Raw genomic sequence first — 19,046 nt, 5'->3', positions numbered from 1 at the left:
CAGCCCCTGAACTTCCCACAAAACCCACCAATACTTGAGCAGGAAACCTATCAATCCTTGAATAGGAATAAGCACCAACCTTTCAACTTTTTATAAACAAAATAGCACAAAATGAGAAAAAGGAGAAAAAATATGGCTGCTAAAAACCATACAGGGCACGTCCCAAGAACAGCCTCAGTAAGCACCCTGTTGGCTTTTTGAAACAAAGTATCCACTCCTCCTCTTCCTGCCTTTGTTCTAAGGTAATTGAAATAAACCCGCCTATTCTGCATCGCCCCACATTTGGCACCCTTTGTAAAATGTGCATTTTATTTTCAATGATCAGTTCTGTACACCTGAAGCTGTTAGCTGCAAATTCCATCAAAGGTGCAGCAAATCGCTTCTTTCTGCCCCAGCCTGCAGTAATATGCCCTGACAGGAGCTGTCAAAACTTGTTCCATTCCTAATATTAGGCAGAGGCCCTGACATCTCCTCAGCCTGCCACCATCACAGGAGCTGTCCATGGTTGGGCATCGCCTTTCCTGCCTCAGCCTACTGCTGTCAGGAGAGGCTATTCACAATGGTGACTCCTTTCCTGCCTCAGCCTACAGTCTTGGTCAAATCCCACCGCAAGAGCTGTCTCACAGGAGCTGTCCATAGTGCCAGCGCCTCCTCTCCTGCCTCGCACAGCAGCTCCACAGAGATGGCTGTGTAATGTTATATTTTTCTCATCCCTACTTTAATGTGGTCTCTTAAATGCTTTAACCTCCCTTCAAGCCCACAACCCACTAAAGGTAGTGGGAAAAAATGGGTAATAGGATACAGAGAAAATGGACCTGTTTAGGAGTTGATCTTTGGAGCAAGTGTTCTCTGTGTTGTCAGGAAATCAGCAGTTCAGTTCACAGGTCAGTTCATTAGTGTCCAGATAGCAGCAGTGGTAGCACGACCTTGCAGAAACAGCTAGACCCCAGACAAATTGGCAGGAGTCAGCAGGAGGGATCAGGATCAGCAGAGACACCAGGAGAAGTTCCTTAGCATGCCTCTCTCAGGGAAGGGCAGATCAGTGAAGACAGGAGACCAAGAAGCATTACAAAGAGAGCTGTGCAAGCAATCCAAGCCTCCTGTCACTGTCCATTGGGTCCCATTTATACTCCCTCCAAACTTCACATGTCCTCACCAAGTGTCTTGCCTTAGCCTGTGAGTTTATCTTAGCCAAACTTCACATAGGTCTGTATCATTCACAGATTGACGTCACTCTGCCAATCAGCCCAGTCCATGGAAGCAGCAGGGAGCCGCCAGCACACCACCAGAACATTTCTGGTGCATTTCTCTCTATGGAGCCTGAACAAACGGAGCTCCACAAAGCAATGTAAGGTGAACCAATCCCTGTGTGTCATAATCAAATAATCCTTTATCATGGTCCTTTCACATCCTTGCTTTAGCAGAATGTCCTTTCACTTGTGTCTGCTTCAGGAAAACACTCCTTCACACGTTTGCCTCAGTAAAATATCATCCCACACAACTGAATTTCTAAGAAAACCAAAAGTTTGAAATACATGGCACTTCAGAAAAGCTCTCTGCAGTTGAGAAGAACTTCCCACCAGAGCAAAGACGCTGGATGGGGATGGTACCTGGCCATTCCTTGTTGGTCATTGTTTGTCCTGACTTTACAGAAAGAAATGGTGTTCTGGAGGCTTCCTACCAATTCTGTGGACTCAGGCAAATTGGCAGATTGCAGTGGAAGTTTTAGACGTGCTAACTGAGACAGACACACATGGAGTTTGCTAAGACAGATTCACATTGTGTTTTCCTGAGCTGTGGGAGGACATGGGATGTTTGGAGGGAGTGTAACAGGACGCCATGGACAGTGATGGCGGGCTTGCATAACTGGCTGTCTAATGCTTCATTGGTCTCAAGTATTTGCCTTCACTGGTACCTCAGTCTTTAAGGCTGGCCCTCTTTACCTGGCCCCATTCTCCTACCATTGGAGCTGCCACTCTGCAGTTCCCTTAGGTTCTCCTGTGCCATGGCGCTCCCTACCATTCCTTTGCTCATTTTTCCTTCAGAGCTACCTCTCTCACAGCTCCACTAGGTCAACCTGGTGTTCAGTGCAGTTTCCTTAGGCCCTGTGATTTTCTGGTCCTCCCTCCATCCCTCCACATTCAGAGCTGTAACCCTGCAACTTCCTCAGGCCCTGCTGGGCGACTGTGACTCTTCCTGCCCTCTCCTACCCTCTCATGTTAGAGACGCCTGTAACTTGCAACTCTAACCCTGCAACTCCTCTAGGCCCTCATGGCTTCTGAGACTCCATTCTCAACCCTTACCTATGAATAAGATCCTTTATGAGAGCTTGGTTCTCATTCCACTTCTGGCTTCTACAAAAGTCCTGGCACCAGGCACCGGGACTCTTAGGTGTGGCCAGGCTGCTGAGTTGTGGTGATGACCCACTGAACAGCTTGGTCCTCATTTTCTTCTCCCTGAGTCTGGGGGCGCCCATGGCTCCAGGCTGCAGTGACGTTCTGCTTCCCCTCTCTCACCCAGGGCAGCAGGATCTTTCCCACCCTCTTGTTCTCTTGGGAGGCCTCTTAGAATCCTCCACCCTGTGCATCTGAAACCAAACCTGAAGATCCCTAAGTGTATTCACCTGTCCATGCAACATTGGCCTCAGTGTCCCTTAGAGAAACAACACGAATGGCACCCATGATCCTAATTGTTCCTTGTTGTCATGGTGGGGAGCACAGTAGCAGACAGACAGACAGACAAGATGCAGGAGACACAGCTGAGGGTTTGCATCCAGATCCGTGGACAGCTGGAAGAGCCAGACCCTGGGCCTGGCCTGAGCATTTGAAACTCCTCAGCCACCTCAGTGAAGCAGTCCCTCCCACAAGGCCACACTTCCTGACAGTGCCCAACCCTGGGGACCAAGCACTCACATCTATGAGCCTGGGGGGCCCTTCTCATTAAAGCACACATTTCTGTTCACCACAGGGCAGACCAGTGCTTCCTGGCCTTGCTGGGTCTGTGTATTAGCCGTGTCTCAAGAGTAACAGAATGTATAGAATGAACATTTATATGTTATATATAATGTAATACATTTGATGCATGATAATGTCTTATAGTGTGTGGTCCAGATAACTCAGCAATGGCTGACGATGAATAGAAACTCCAAGAATTCAGTAGATGCTCAGTGCACAAGGCTGGACGCCTCAGCTGCCCTTCAGTGTAAGCTACCACCCCAAAGACGTAGGCGCTCAAGTCAGTGAAGAAAGGAACTTCCCAGCAGGGCAGAGCAGCAGGCAAAGAGCAAAGGCTTCCTTCATCCGTGTCCTTATGTAGCATCCACCAGAAGGTGTGGTCCATTTTAGGGTAGGGGTCTCCATCTCAGATATTCTGGATTAAAATGTATCTTCCTACCACAAAATCCATATAGAAGTTGGTTTTTCACACTTCAAACTGAGCAAATCCTGTCACAGATGTTCCCTCCATCTTGGGGTTAACTCCAGATGCAGTCCAGTTGACATGTAAGCCTGGCCACCACATGTCCACCTCTCGTCAGCTTTGTTAGCACAACTGTCATTGTGCACAGTGTAAAGATTACCTTTGTGTCACTCAAATGACGATTTCTCGCTTCTGCACATCTGGTTTTAAACTGGGCGTGGCCCTGGAATGCTTACTGTAAGAACGTCCTGTCTGGAGTGTGTGCACACATTGCTCCCCGTCTGTTTTCTGCTTTGTCCATAAAGCTGATCAGCCAAGAACTGAGCAGTGGAGAGAACAGGGCGGTACTTCTGACTCCATGGAGGGGAGGAGAGAAAGGAGAGGGGGGATTTCAGTCATGAGGAGAGGTGGAGAAGCCACCTTGAGAAAACAGCAGAGCCACTAAGAGCCACATCTGCACTACAGTGACAGTATCACAGGAGATTAGGCTGGGAGGAAGCTGGGTTAGCTTAGAGGATTAGAACAGAACAGTAATGCCCAGTGATCGTGATTTAAAGTGAATTGAACAAACCATAGTCTCTCTCTGTAAATTACTGGGAGCAATCTGGGTCAGAGGAAAAAACACCATTTATTTTAATGATACACAACCGGACACACACATCTCCCTGTGTGAAGTGGAACTTCCAAACGAAACCAATAACCAGGTCATAATAAGACGGAAACATGAGATAACTGTCACGTGTGACATCACAAAGGCAGTGTAAATTTAGAAAGAGTGGCAATGTCCCTTCAGGGTCATTCTTGTACTATCTCAAATTCAAATGTTATAGCCATTTATAATTCTCTCAATTGGTGCTACATTGTATGATACACCGAAAACACAAATATCTGTACAAAGACATTCTGAAGCAAACAGCACAGAAATGCTGGTGTAACTTATAATCCGCATTTCTGCACAGGTGCCAAGACTGCCTGGTGTTTATAGCCCTGACCTCATGTGTTCTACCCAGCCTCTTCATTTCAAGAAATAAGGACTCTGGGACGTATATGCTTAAGGCCTTGGTCAAACACCTTTGGCTGGTGTCCGGCTAGCTCAGACTCTATAATCCCATTCATTTGACACTATTTTCTGCCAGGTGGGTAATTACCACTCCTCAGCTTCATGAGTCTGTCCTCTACAGTGTCCATAGGCAAATCTCCCTCTCTCCTGACTGGTATTTATGACGACCTTCCTCTACTGTGCATCCCACACTTCATTTCTTCTAGCAAGCACCTCAGCAGGTCTTGTCCCTTTTTTGGGAGCAGTGACAACACCTCCATTCCTGAAGGGGCTGTGCCCTTTGTCATCCTGCCTGGATTAGGCTGTTGTACCTTCACATTGACTTTAATCAGACGACACGGTTGTGCTATGAGAAGCCCTAAGAGGTCCCCTGCACTCCAGACATGATCCTTCTCACCCCCGACTGTGAAGGGCAATCTAATTTCCCCTTGGAGTTCTGCATCAATCACCCCCTAACACTGTCATCCCTGTCTTAGCCTGAGAGGCAGTACCTAGACAGGAGAGTAATGGTGGGACTTCCAGACTGAGAGAGGGCTCTGGGAAAAGATTCAGAGGCAGGAGGGTTCGCTAGCATGACATGGGAGAGGACCAATGTATGACGCTCTGTGAGAGAGGTAAAGGACAGGCCACAAGGGGAATATGGGCCAGTATTTGTGAGCCTAGAATAGTGGAAAGTCTTCCAAGCTAAGTGTGTGAGCTGTTATAAATAATAATAATTAGTCTCTGTGTCTTTATTCATCCACCGCAGGACCAAGAAAGTCCCACTATATATAAGTCAGCCCTCCAGGCTGCTGTCACCTAATGAGAGCACTGTGACTGTGTCTTCAGAAAGTCCCTACATCTTTCTATCAATCGAGCTGTCTCAGGTTGGTGCAGACCATGCGAAGATTACAGGACTCCATGACTCTGGACCCACATCAAACTTCTCCTGCTCCGCAGAGAGTTCCTTGGTCAGAATACCATGTGGAAGTCTGGTATTCTGTGGGAGAGCATGCCGGTGGATAAAGCATTCTGTAAGTTCACTGATGGTGATTTCAGCAGATGCATCACAGGCAGGAAAGACAAATCTATAGTCAGTATTTACTTCTGTAGTGAGAATGAGTGTCTACTCCAGTCAGTACCAAGTGTGGTCTTTTCCATGAAGGACCCGACTCAATGTAGTCAACCTACCACCAGGTCACTGGCTATCACCTTGAGGAATGGTGCCATATCTGGCGTTCAGTGTTGGTCTCTGTTGTAGGCAGATCTGACTTGCAGCAGCAGCTGTAGTCCCTCAGCTTTAGTGAGTAGAAGTCCATATTGTTGAGACCCTGCATAACACCCATCTCTGCCACCATGACCTCTTTGGTCATGGGCTTGTTGGGTAATGACAGAGATGGCTGGTAAAGAAACTCACTGTCCACAGAATGGGTCACCCTCCTACTTGGTTATTCAACTTCTCCCGAGCTGACATCACCTTTTGAAGATCATGTATATGGGACACAAGTGACTTTACATCCTTCACCCATGTGAAGAAATCTATCCCCTGGCTTCTTCCCCAGATGACTCTAATCCTGCTCTTTCCAAGGCCCTGTCCATCCAGCCACAGCCTATGAATTACAGAACACATCTGATCATTTCTCCATCCAAATAAAAGGCATTACCATGTACCTGCCTGAACTTCCTCCCACTGTGAAGATTCCCCATCAGAAAGGTCCTTCAGGGTTCTCGAAGCAATGCTTGGTAATGCTGCAGCTGTCCACGTCTGGTGGGGCCTGCATAGCATGCACAGCCATCAGCAAGACGGGCCCTCGTCTCTTCTTCCTCAGTCTTGCAAGGATAAGGCACAGCTCATGAGGCTGCAGGTGCATGCTTGGCTGCAGATGACATTGTAACAGGACTAGAGACCGGAGGCAGTTGGGCAAAGTCTTCATGTAACTTCCTTGTGCCTGTAGGACCTGTCCAGTCCTGATTACATTTATACCACTTCTATATGATAACAGCTTAGGGCTGTGCATGTCCTATTTTATGACCTGGTGGGTCAGATAACATCCAACCTATTATAGGCAGCCCAGGTCACATGATAACTTGGTGGCCCATTGTCAAATATTCAGGTCGCACCAAGGCCAAGAGCTGTCTCTCACAGGGGGAATAGTTGTGTGCAGATGATGGTGGAGCCTTGCTCCAAAATCCCAAAGTTCCCTTCTGTGATTCCCTCACAGAGGCCTGCCAAATCCTCAAAACAACATCCTTCTCTGTCACTGACACCTCAAGTACCATCAGGTCTGCTGGATCATATGGTCCAAGAAGTTGGAACAGCCTGAACGGCAGCCTAGACCTGTTGAAGAGTCTTCACCTGTCCCAGGACCCACAGGAAGTTAGCAGCTCTCTGATTCAGAAGGCTTATGGGCCAGAGTAACAGATCCAAGTGAGGGATGTGCTGTTTGCAGAATCCAAAGACACAAACTAAGCCCTGTGCTCCTTTCTTGGTGGTAGGAGGGGCCAGGTCAGGAGCCTTCCCTTCTTCTTGGATGGAATATCTGTGCCTGCCCCATCCACTGGATTCCTTAATTTCACTGAATTAGAAGGATCTCAAATGTTTCATAGGATTTATTTCCCAACCTCTGAAGCATACACATGTGACCAGAATCCAACGTTTTTCCAACCATATCTCCTTTTGACTCTCCTATCTGTCCAGTGCACAGCAAGAGGTTTTGATAGTGGAGAATGACACTTGACCATTGATGGTGGCACTGATTCCTGAAATTCCTACAGTGATGCGATGCTATCTTTGATTCTCTATTTTCCTTGTCAGAGGGAACTCTAAAGGCTTCCATTTAGTCTTTCCAACCATGATATCCCTCAGCCCACAGGTCAGAGAAGCAATGTGAGAATTCTGCCAACCTCAGTGCATCTATCCTAATTTGACATTCTGGGACTGGAATATAGTGTGTCTTAGTCAGGGTTCCTATTCCTGCACAAACACCAGATTAAGAATTAATTAAAATTCTTATTTGTAAAATAAATTCCTCTTAATTAAATAATTAAATACATAATAATTCTTAATGAAGAATAATTGTTAATTCTTTATAATTATGTTTTTACCCGTGTCCTCACTGTATATAGTTGATGATGTCAGAGAAAGATTTGCCTTTTATAGGACTAACGGGGGTAATGCTGAGGTAATGTCGTTGTGCCCTGTGTGAGGAAGCCTCTCCCTCCTACCCTGCCTACCTAAAGCACCTTCTGAAGGATGAGATTCAAAGCCTATGTCCTATAGCCAAGGAGAGCTGAGGGCAGGATTGTGGTCAGAGGGAGGAACTCTGGGAAGAGAGAACCATGGGGGATTCAACACCCAGACTCAGAGGGGTCGGGATGTGTGAATCTGAGGAGAGGTGAGCAGCCACATGGCAGAACTTAGGATGGTGTAAATGAGATAACTGAGTTAGGAGAAGCTGGGACAGGCCCAGCATGAAGCCTAGGCATCCATAAATAAATGTAAGTCTGCTGTCATTATGCAGAGCAAGGACAGGCAGCCAGGAATGTCCCACAGAAGCAGCAGGAGCTGGAGCAGGAGCAAGAGCAAGCAGACAAAGAGCAAGCGATTCCTTCCATGTCTTCACTGAGGCCTCCAGCAGAAGGTGTGGCCAGATTAGAAACAGGGAGGGACTCCACTCAAATAATCACGATTACAGGTGTTTCTTCCTCCATCAAAGGAAAGGACCAGAACCTGACCTTCCCACTTCACCTTAAGCAAAACTGCCTCACTGATGTTGCCCTCCATTTTGGGGTTTTAGTTAACCCTGCATGTAGCTGACATCAAACAATCAACATCATAGTCCAGGTCAGAGTTCTGCAACTACTCTGGGGCTTTGCAGCTCCTCTGAGCACTCAGGGCTCTGCCTCCTGCCTCCCCTCTTACAGGGCGTTTTCTTCCCACAGGCGGAAAGCATGTAAAGTTCTTCTGGATGTAAGTTTGATGAGAGCAGGGCAGCATGAGACCTGAGAGCCTGGAGAAGCACAGACAGCAGGGAAGCCCTGGGGCAGCTCAGCCAGCCTGGGTCCCCTTTACCCTCAGCTCCATGGGCTCAACTCAGTCCTCTCTGTTTCTTCCACCAGGTGGTGCCATTGGACAAGAATGGGACGCTTCTCCATCTTCAACAGGTGAGACCTGGAGGGTCAGCAGTGGGAGGGAACATGGGGAAAGGGGACACCTTTCTGTGAGGAACATTCTGGGTGTTTGGATGTCCTGGTCTCTTATAAATTAGTATCCAACCATCTGAGTGGAATTTATCCTGTTCATGGGGAATCAAAACTGACATCTGCTCAATTACAAAGATCAGCACACACTGTGTCTTCATCCTGGGATGAGGCCGTGTTCCTCTGTGCACAGCAGGTCCATACAATGAAAGATCTTTTGTACTTTAAATTTTGTGCTGTTTTGCAAATTGTCATTTCAATACACTATTTCAACCATCTCAAAATTCCTAACACAGAGCTCTCTTCATTGGCTGGTGGTCCACTGTTGTCTGAACAGCACTGTGCCCTCCGCCCCTGGCCTCTCACTCTTGATGTGTAGAAGAAAGACAGGCAGGATTATTAAAATCATATTTTTATATTTAATATTTTCATGACATATCCTACTTTGTACATATAAATATGTAGGTGCACAACCATTGATCCCTTGGAACTGAAGTCACAGATGGTGGAAGCCACCGTGTGCTGAGGGAACTCAACCTGGATCCTCTGCACCAGCAACAAGTGCTCCTGGCTGCTGAGCCATCTCCCCAGCCACCATTGGAATGTTTGCCTCAGGAACCACACAGCTGCCTCACAGCTGCTGGCTGACACCATAGAGAAACCAGAGGCCAAGGAAGAGACAGGGTCAGTGCAGAGCTCAGGAGGGAAGGGAGCTGGGCACGGATGGGGTGAGAGCCTCTTCCTGGCTGCCTTTGGATCAAGATGTAGAAGTCTCAGCTCCTTCGGCACCATATCTGCCTACAGCTGCCATGCTTCCTGTTATAAAGGACTAAACCCCTGAAACTGTTGCCCAGCCCCTATTAACTGTTTCTTTTTAGAAGTGTTGCCTTGGTCATGGTGTTTCTACACAACAATGAAAGGGAAACTAAGACACCCAGCCCTCAGGATGCAAAGGCCATGTATCTCTGGGAGGTCAAGGCCAGCTTGGTCTACATAGTGAGTTCCAGGACAGCCAGAGAAGTGCAGACAGACCTTGTCTCAAAAACCAGAATAAATGAGAAGAAAAGTAACAGAGACAGATCCTTTCTGTGGGGCTGCCTACCCCAACTGCATCCTTAGGTCAGTCAGGATGGAACCTAAGAGCTTCAAGTTCCCACGGAAAACATTCACAGCACCTAAGAGGGGTTCACTGAAACAGGAGCCGCAGAATCCTGGAGAGGCTGCTGGGCTGCTGTGGAGACCTGCATGGGGAGGTGACTGGAGTTCACACCAGTGGTCACCACATTTGTTGCTCTGTGTGATGGGTGACTCTCTTCAGGAGCCCCCACCCATCTCTCCTCTTCTTTCCACTTCAGTTATGTGACTGCAATTTGGAGAGCTCCACAGAGTCAAGAAACCTGAAAATTTAATCTTTCCCCACACTACTGACCAGGGATGAAACCTCACATCACCAACGTGTGCTCTCTGGCCTGAGAATCATCTTTCCTCCAGTGTCCACACTGCTCACCTGAGGAACTCTGGGGCCAACTCGGTTATCAGATCCACTGTCCCACACAACTGTGACATTCATGTCCCTTACCTTCTCAGCTCATAAGTGTGAGTGCAGGTCAGAGAGGGAGTGAGAGGTCACAGATTGATAACTTCTCCCACACTCTCTAATTATTCTGTGGTATAGTTAATTACAGGTCCCCTCCTACCGTGATTTAGTCACTAAAGCAGCTGCACAGGGGAAGTGTGGACACAGGGAAGTGCAGTGTAGCACAGGGTGCTGTGCTGTGTGTGGTCTCCACAGGCTTCTCTTCCCTGTGGACAACGGGGTCTCCTGTGCTGGGACAATGACCCAGGTCCACATGGACAATCTCAGGACTGGGAATGAAGATCCTTGTAAAATGCACCCACCTGGAGCCACAGATGCATCTTCTGGGAATAAACACAAGGAGTCTGGGTCTAAACCCGAGGTTGAGAAGACAAATCCTGAGGGAAGAGGCAAAGTCTCCTCTTTACAGATGAGAGTCCTGCACTCAGGCTTGGCAGTGTGAGCAGCCCATGCAGTCTAACAGAGCCAGGTCTCTGTGGGGTCAGGATGGGGCTTGCAGGCCAGCGCCTCCTCTTAAAGGAGAAGCATCTCTCCACTGCATCCACAAGGCTTGTGTTGTGATTGTATTCCTGGAAGTCACTTTTCTTCTAGAAGACTCCAGGGTCTGACTTCTGAAGAGAAGAAGGAAGAGGAAGGGGTGGAGGAAAGGACACAGAAAGTCAGGACTGCGGGTCTCTCCTGGTGTTCGGGCAGCTTCTGGGTCAGAACTCGGAGACACCTTGACAAACAGGGCTCTGTCTCACAGCACAGAGTTCAGGCAAAGTCTTAGTCGCCAGGCTGTGAGGTCAGGGGCGGGGCTGGGGATTCCCCAACTCCCCAGTTTCACTTCTGCTTTTAACCTGTGTCAGGTCCTTCTGCCCGGATACTTATGACCCGCTGGCAAGTCTCACTCCCATTGGGTGCCATGAATCCTGTGAACCAATCAGCGTCTCTCGAGGCACTGGTTGTGAAGTCCAAGCAGTCCGACGGACTTAGCCAGGTCTGGGATCTCAGATGGGGTCAAGGGCACCTCACACTCTGCTTCTGCTGCTGGCGGCCGCCCTGGCCCGGACCCAGGCCCGCGCGGGTGAGTGCGGGGTCCGGAGGGAAACGGCCTCTGCGGGGCGAGGCGCGGGCGGCACCGCGGAAGCCGGGTCACCGCGTCGCACACCAGACCCCCGCCCCTTCTCCACCCGCGTCCCGAACCCGGCGCCCTGCTCCCCGCCCGGCCCGCGCACCCGCCCAGGATCCTGGGAGGAGGTCGGGGTCTCACCGCGCCCCCCCCCCCAGGCTCGCACTCGCTGCGGTATTTCACCACGGCGCTGTCCCGGCCCGGCCTCGGGGAGCCCCGGTTCATCTCTGTCGGCTACGTGGACGACACGGAGTTCGTGCGCTTCGACAGCGACGCGGAGAATCCGAGATACGAGCCGCGGGCGCCGTGGATGGAGCGGGAGGGGCTGGAGTATTGGGAGCAGCAGACACGGAGAGCCAAGGGCAACCAGCAGACTTTCCAAGTGAACCTGAGGACCGCGCTCCACTACTACAACCAGAGCGAGGACCGTGAGTGACCCCGGGTCGGAGGTCACGACCCCTCCGCGTCCCCACACTGCCAGGGACTTCCGGGTCCCAAGTCCGAGGTTCTTAGCAGAACCGACCCAGGCCGGTTTCCCTTTCAATTTGGAGGAATCCGCGGGTGGAGCCGGGGCGGGGCCGGGTCTGACCGCGGGGTCCCGCAGGCTCTCACACCATCCAGAGGATGTTTGGCTGTGACATGGGGTCGGACGGGAGCCTCCTCCGCGGGTATGAGCAGTCCGCCTACGATGGCCGCGATTATATCGCCCTGAACGAAGACCTGAAGACCTGGACAGCAGCAGACGTGGCTGCGCAGATCACCCGGAACAAGTGGGATCCGGCTGGTGTTGCAGAGAGACGCAGGGCCTACCTGGAGGGCACATGCATGAAGTGGCTCCACAGATACCTGGAGCATGGGAAGGAGACACTGCTGCGCTCAGGTGCGGGGGGCCGCGGGCTTCTCCTCCTCTGCCCTCGGGTTGGGACTCAGTCCTGGGTAAGAAGGAACCCTCAGCTGGGTGATGCCCCTGTCTCAGAGGGGAGACAGTGTCCCTGGGTCTCCTGATCCCTCATCACAGTGACTGCACTGCCTCTCCCAGGGCCCAGCCTTCTCCCTGGAGAGTTCTGAGTCTCTCCCAGGAGGGAAGGAGAGAATTTCCCCACTTAACAGCAGGGGCTCCCTGCTGTCAGCCATGGCCTCTCCCAGGCCAGGTTCTCTGCCCACACCCACTCTCAGAGGACACTGACTCCTGTCCTGCTGAGTGTGTCAGCCCTTGCACCTCAGGACCAGAAGTCTCCTTTTCCTCATAGGAGACATGGGCTCCAGTACACTAGGCTGGTTCCCCCAGTTTCTAGAAATTTCCAAAGAAGACATTCTCACAGATCCCTCCCTGATGTGGGGTTTGCCTCTCTTCCACACCCCATTTCTCTCTCTTCCTACAGTGGAGAATGGTCCCATGAGCCCTTATGGGGTACCCTGGAGGAACATAAATTGTGGGATTTCTTATTCTTTTTTTCTCGCTTTTTCTAATTTCTTACTTTCTTTTTTTTCTTTCCTTATTTTGGAAGGCATTATTTTGCTTCTAGTCAGAGTTTGTCTGCAAACACACATTAAATCAATTATTTTCCATTCCCTCTTCTGTTCTATGACTACCCATCTCATGCTATAGAACATCACATAAGGACGGCCATGTTGACCCACTGGCTCATGTGGATTCCCTCTTAGCTTCTGAGTCTCTCAGGAAAGTGTGCAGTTCTATGCTGAGGGGACCAGCTCTCTCTGCAGCTCACTACTGAGATGACAGTTGAAGTGTCAGACACACACAGTTCAGTGTCGTCATTGATTTAACTGTGTCCTGTGTAGATTTCAGTTTGTCTTGTTCACTGTGTGATTTCTTAAATCTTCCACACAGATCCCCCAAAGGCACATGTGACCCTTCACCCCAGACCTGAAGGTGATATCACCCTGAGGTGCTGGGCCCTGGGCTTCTACCCTGCTGACATCACCCTGACCTGGCAGTTGAATGGGGAGGACCTGACCCAGGACATGGAGCTTGTGGAGACCAGGCCTGCAGGGGATGGAACCTTCCAGAAGTGGGCATCTGTGGTGGTGCCTCCTGGGAAGGAGCAGAATTACACATGCCGTGTGGAGCATGAGGGGCTGCCTGAGCCCCTCACCTTGAGATGGGGTAAGGAGGATGTGGGTGCAGAGCTGGGGTCAGGAAAAGCTGGAGCCTTCTGCAGACCCTGAGCTGGTCAGGGCTGAGAGCTGGGGTCATGACTCCCACCTTCATTTCCTGTTCCTGTCCTTCCCAGAGGCTCCTCCATCCACTGACTCCAACATGGAAACCAATGTCATTTATGTTGTCATTGGAGCCATCTCTGCTGTGGCCATCATTGGAGCTGTGTTGGCTGTTGTGAGGAAGAAAAACACAGGTAGGAAAGGGCAGGGTCTGTTTCCCCTCAGCTTCCTTTAGTAGAGTGCACTGCTCATTAATGGCAAACATGGCCACACCCCACATTGCTGCTGTCTCCAACTGGGTCCCCTGTCAATTTTAGAAATTTCCTCCTGTCAAGACCTTCCTTGAACTCTCACAGCTTTTCTTCTCACAGGAGGAACAGGAGGAGACTACACCCCTGCTCCAGGTTAGTGTGGGGGGCAGGATTGTCCCAAGGTGATTAGAGTCAAGCTGGAGATGGTGGGGAGTTCTGGCAACACATAATAGCTTCTATAGAGCAATCTTCTGGGGTCTGAGTTGTACTTGAAATGAGTGTGTGCGTGTTTGTGCGCGTGCGCCCCCCCCCCCATGTGTGTGTTTTGTTTTATCATGGGTAAGGCCAGCCCCAACAGCTGTGATTTGTCTCTCCCAGATTGTAAAGATGACATTCTGAGTCTGAATGGGGAGGGGCAATGTGGACATGATTGGGTTTCATGGACTCCCAGAATCCTCTGGGAGTGGAGGGTTGTTGGGCTGTCATCGTCACAGTGATGATTTGTGACTCTCATTCTCTAGCATGAAGACAGCTGTCTGGAGTGGACTGAGTGACAGACGATGTGTTCAGGTCTCTGCTGTGACATCCAGAGTCCTCTGTTCTCTTTACACACCAGTGTCTGATGTTCCCTCTGATTTTGTGGGTTTGCTGTGAAGAACTGTGGAGCCCAGCCTGCCCCTGCATTTCAGGGCCCTGTCTGCACTGCCCTGTGTTCTCTTCCACAGCCAACCTTCCTGTTCTGAAGTGGAATACTCAGGGTTCTCGGGAAAGTCGTTTGGATGGTGTTTTGCTGTGGCAAACAGGAGGAATGTTTCCTTACAGTGGACACAGGTGTGAAAGACTGAGATTGACTGGGGAAGGAATGTTTCCCTCAGACAGACACAGGAGAGAGGATGTTCTGCTAAAGCAAGCACATGAAAGGACACGCGATGAAGGAGAGTTTGCTCACAACATGCATGTATTGGTCCGCCTTACATTGCGTACTCGAGCTGTATTTGTCACGGCTCCATAGTGAGAAATGCACCAATTAACTTCTGGTGGTGTGCTGCAGTCTGTTGCTGTTTCCGAGGACTGTGGCTGACTGGATGCATGTGCTGAGCAAGACTCGTTCTGAGTCAAGGCACATGGAGGAATCGCGATGTTCAGAGGGTATAAATAGGGCTCCACAGAGTGACTGACACAGAGGTTGTCTTGCTGCTACAGCTCGCCATGGAACGCTTATGAGACTTTGCTGATCTCTGCTTCCCTGACAGAGGCCCAGCTGAGAACCTCTCCTGGGGTTCCTGTTGGTCCCTCCAGCTGACTCCTGCCAGGTCTGGCTCTCTCTGCTTGGTGATGCCACTGTTGCTCACCTGACTCTACCAAACTGGACTGCTGATGTATACGAGGTGTTTGCAAGTGGGTAGAGCTGCTGCCGACCTGTGAACTGAACTGATTTCCACACAATACACATGTGGTCGGAAAGCTGCCCTGGGCTCTCCCTGTATCCAGGGTTCTCAAGCGTCTGGTGAGATCTGTCTGCTCATCTCTCAGGATCACATCCACAGGTGAGATAAGACCTAACAGAGATGCTTCTCCCCTGTAACTTAGGTACCGATTCCTGAACCAGGACTGTCTTACCTTTACCATCTTGTGTTCTGGAGTTAACTCCCTAAAGTCTCTTAATCTCCACCCCCAGCTCTGTGAACCTGGGACTTGGAGCTGATGGGCCTGTGGTTGCTCTGCCTTTGGATGGCTCTGTATGGCAGGAGAGCAAAGTCACCCTCAGAGGCCTATGACCATTTAAATCATCTCATATTCATAGCACTAAAGACACGGGAGGCAGAAGCTGAGGGAAAAACCAGACAGCTCAGCAAGGAACCTTTATTTTCTTAACTACATACAGGATATCTATTTTACCAGCCTGATGCTACAAGTAAACTCCAGCTCTTCAGAAATCTGTCTGTGTCACTCTATCAGTCTAGTCTGCCTTTCTCTTGAGTTCCTGCAAACCCAGGAGGGCTCCTGAGCTCTCTTTCCCGGATTTATATTTTATCTGTGTCCTGCCAGCAGCCCCTCTCTCATTCCTACAAGTCCTAAAAGAAAATCCTATTCCACAAAGGCTCTTCAAAGCTGACAGAGACAGAGAGAGACAGAGACAGAGAGAGAGAGAGAAACACAGAGACAGAGATAGAGAGAGACAGAGAGACAGAGAGAGGTGTCAAATGTCCAATTACTTATGAAAGAATTATTTAATTCCTCCCTTACCCCCTCACCTGCTGAACCATTTCTCTGTCATGGGAGTTGGGGTTGGGAGCTGTCCAAGGCAAGCCACTACAGGCCCAACCATTTCACCTTTTTTTTTTTTTAAACATTTATTTATTTATTATGTATACATCACACAGCTTTCTGCCTGCATGTATGCTTGCAGGCCAGAAGAGGGCACCAGACCTGATTATAGATGGATGTGAGCCACCATGTGGTTGCTGGGAATTGAACTCAGGACCTCTGGAAGAGCAGTCAGGTGCTTTTAACTGCTGAGCCATCTCTCCAGCCCACATAGGGTGATTTAATTCCACAGTTTTTTTTTTCTTGATCCAGTGTCTCTTGGTAGCTGTTGGTCCTCTCTTGTTAATGTTCAAAAAATGCAAAGTTAATGGAGCACAATCTATTCTATCCCTGGGGCCTTTATTCATTCTTTTTGTTTTATAGGTGAGTTTTTTAAGGTGTAATTGGGTCTTTTCTACTGTTTGCCCTGCAGAATTGTGTGGTGTAGCTGTAATGTGCTTTGTAATGAGGGAAGAATTGCTGCATCTTACTGGAGACGTATGCAGGGCACTGTCGGTCCTAGTTTGTACACCTATTCCCACCAGAGCCATGCCTTCCAGTAAATGTGTAATTACAGAGCCAGCCTTTTCAGAACTCAAACCATTTGCCCATTGGAAGCCTGAGTATGTGTCAATGGTGTGGTGCAAGCCTTAGGCTTCCAAATTCTGCAAACTGAAACACATCTATCTGCCAGATTCCATTTTTTATTTACTTTGTTGGTGCCCTTAGAGTTACTTCTAGTGTGCAATGGAGTTTGGTTGTACAAAAAACAAGTAGGACATTTCTTTATAAATGCCTTGGCTTGTTGCCAGGTCATAGAATTTTTTTCTTTAAACATTAACTGTTAACATAGTGGTTTTCAGGAACATCTGAGGCTCCTAACACACTCCTTATGAATAATCAGTCATTTCCTTCATTCCCTCTGCCAATGGCCCCGGCATGACCGTGAGAGACTGAATGTGGGTGATAAGTCATGGACAGTCGCTGTTTCTGATTGTCTGCTGCAGCGGCAAAATAATGTGAATTCTGAATTATCCAGAACAAATTCAGCAGTTGCTGTGTGGAGAACAACTCTTTCTGCATATTGAGCCTCAGTCACTGTATTAAGAGATTCAGGAAGTTTTGATAATACCATAAAGATTGCATACAACTCTGAGTTCTGCACTGAAGCACATGGGCTTTGAATTACAAATTCTTTCTTTCTTTCTCTCTTCCTTTCTTTCCTTCCTTCTTTCTTTCTTTCTTTTTCTACTGAATTATTATCAGCCATTCCCAGCTTTTTCATCCAGGACTGTAGGGGCTTCAGGAAATAGTGTTCCTTTTATAATGCATTGGACAATCCAATTAGTACTTTTTGTAAACTGAAGTTGTTTTCTTTTAGGACATTTGTAAGTCTGGAGAGATCGTTTGGAAGTTAAGAGCACTGACTGCTCTTCCAGAGGTCCTGAGTTCAAATCCCAGCAACCACATGGTGGCTCACAACCATCTGTATGTAACAAGATCCCATACCCTGATCTGACAGCTACAGTGTACTTACATATAATTAAAGAATATGTGTTAATTGCTCCCAAATAGTTGTTACAAACTCTAGGCCAGTCTACATTGATTACCCATAATGAAGCAATCTCAGTATTAGTATACGGTCTATAATTTTGATGGGTCTATTCCTACAATTGTCATAGTCATACTTTTATAATTAAATCAGAATCTTTTTGTTATAAGGCTTTTAATTCTTTCCTTTTAGTGTGTTATAAGAAGCTTCATTCTAAAATGTTATTCCCTTTGCAGAATGAGACCGGTGGGAGAATGGGTTAAAGACAAAAGAACCGGTGGCGGGGCTCCTCGGGGACCACAGCCCCCAAACATTGTCAAGTTGCAGGGAGCTGCACAGCACTGGGCAGGCCCTCAGGAGGAGCCCCCCCTTGATGCCCGCTGCCCCCTCCCGGGCTGGGCGGGACCAGCACCTTTGAGGATGCACAATGAGTTCACAGCACCTACCCATGTAACTGGGCCCAGGTCATTCAACACACTGTCGTGAGAGTGCACTGCATACACCTGACACACATGCACAAAACCACACATGCATAAATATTAAAAACTTCAAAAATGAGATTTCTGGGCTGAGGAAGTGGCTCAGAGGTTATGAGCGCTTTTGTTCTTCCAGGAATTCCCAAGTTCAATTCTCAATACCCACATCAGCGCCCACTCATGTAATTACAGTTGGCGAGAGAGGGTCGGCTTCGAGTGTGTGTGTGTGTGTGTGTGTGTGTGTGTGTGTGTGTGTTCCCATTGTGTGTCTTGTAACTGACTGGTTTTTTCTTCAGTTGAACAGACACAGTAAAGGAATCACCCATTCTGGACCGTGGCAGTCTGTTGTAGAAGAGGACGCAGGGGTCAGGGAGGAAACACTACTGTCCCACCCCTGACCCCACAGCCCACCCTCTCCATGCCTCTCTCTGCATCACCACCACTCCTAAACCTAGTCCTGATTTATCAGAGTTGTTTGTTTGTTTGTTTTTGGTTTTTTTTTAACAAAACTAAGAATGAGAGGGCTGGAGAGATGGCTCAGTGGTTACAAGCACTGACTGCTCTTCCAGAGGTCCTGAGTTCAAATCCCAGCAACCACATGGTAGCTTGCAACCATCTGTAATGGGATCTGAGGCCCTCTTCTGGTGCATCTGAAGACAGCGACAGTGCACTCATATATAATAAATAAATCTTTAAAAAAAACTAAGAATGAAACAACTGTGTCTGTGGTGTCTGTAAGTGCTCCGTTTGGGTGGGACTTGAGCCAGGGTCACTCTGAGTCTTGAGCCCTGTTGTGGGGCAGGGTCATAGCAAGGTAAGACCCAAACCCGAGAGGCTGTGGCTCCCCAGCTGCCTTCTCTTCTGGTTCTACTCACTTTCTAAAGTGGCTGTGGGCAGTGAAGCTGGGGGACAGCT

The 19,046-nt window shown here is 48.9% G+C and overlaps 2 protein-coding genes and 1 pseudogene across 12 annotated transcripts in view; all 3 read left to right on the top strand.

The window, feature by feature from the left end:
* Positions 1-9,692, top strand: part of LOC147998478 (uncharacterized) — a 100,476-nt gene extending 90,784 nt beyond the window's left edge. For 5 of the 8 annotated variants that reach the window (XM_087598661.1, XM_087598662.1, XM_087598659.1 and 2 more), the window contains 4 exons: positions 1,224-1,348; positions 5,226-5,490; positions 8,576-8,620; positions 9,122-9,692. In XM_087598661.1, the coding sequence (XP_087454787.1) occupies positions 1,224-1,348; positions 5,226-5,490; positions 8,576-8,620; positions 9,122-9,136 (450 nt within the window). In that variant the 3' untranslated portion in view covers positions 9,137-9,692. Of the gene's footprint in view, positions 1-1,223; positions 1,349-5,225; positions 5,491-6,678; positions 7,048-8,575; positions 8,621-9,121 lie in introns of those variants that run through there. The other 3 variants (XR_015645471.1, XR_015645469.1, XR_015645466.1) reach the window with 2 other exon arrangements.
* LOC224733l-5 (LOC224733l-5 pseudogene) lies at positions 8,379-8,676 on the top strand (annotated as a pseudogene).
* Positions 9,693-11,226: 1,534 nt separating the features above from the next.
* Positions 11,227-18,434, top strand: RT1-CE7 (RT1 class I, locus CE7). Of its 4 annotated transcripts, none has more exons than XM_087597921.1 (7): positions 11,227-11,319; positions 11,523-11,792; positions 11,969-12,244; positions 13,217-13,492; positions 13,620-13,739; positions 13,917-13,949; positions 17,485-18,434. In XM_087597921.1, the coding sequence occupies exons 1-7, from the start codon at positions 11,247-11,249 to the stop codon at positions 17,493-17,495; spliced, it is 1,059 nt and encodes a 352-aa protein (XP_087454047.1). In that variant the 5' UTR covers positions 11,227-11,246; the 3' UTR covers positions 17,496-18,434.
* Positions 18,435-19,046: the final 612 nt, after the last annotated feature.

This window comes from Rattus norvegicus, chromosome 20, assembly GCF_021556685.1.
Source record: "Rattus norvegicus strain SHRSP/BbbUtx chromosome 20, alternate assembly SHRSP_T2T, whole genome shotgun sequence".
In the NCBI taxonomy this organism is placed as follows: Eukaryota; Metazoa; Chordata; class Mammalia; order Rodentia; family Muridae; genus Rattus; species Rattus norvegicus.
Note: the sequence above shows the minus strand (reverse complement) of the source record. Positions and strands in the feature narration are given on the sequence as shown.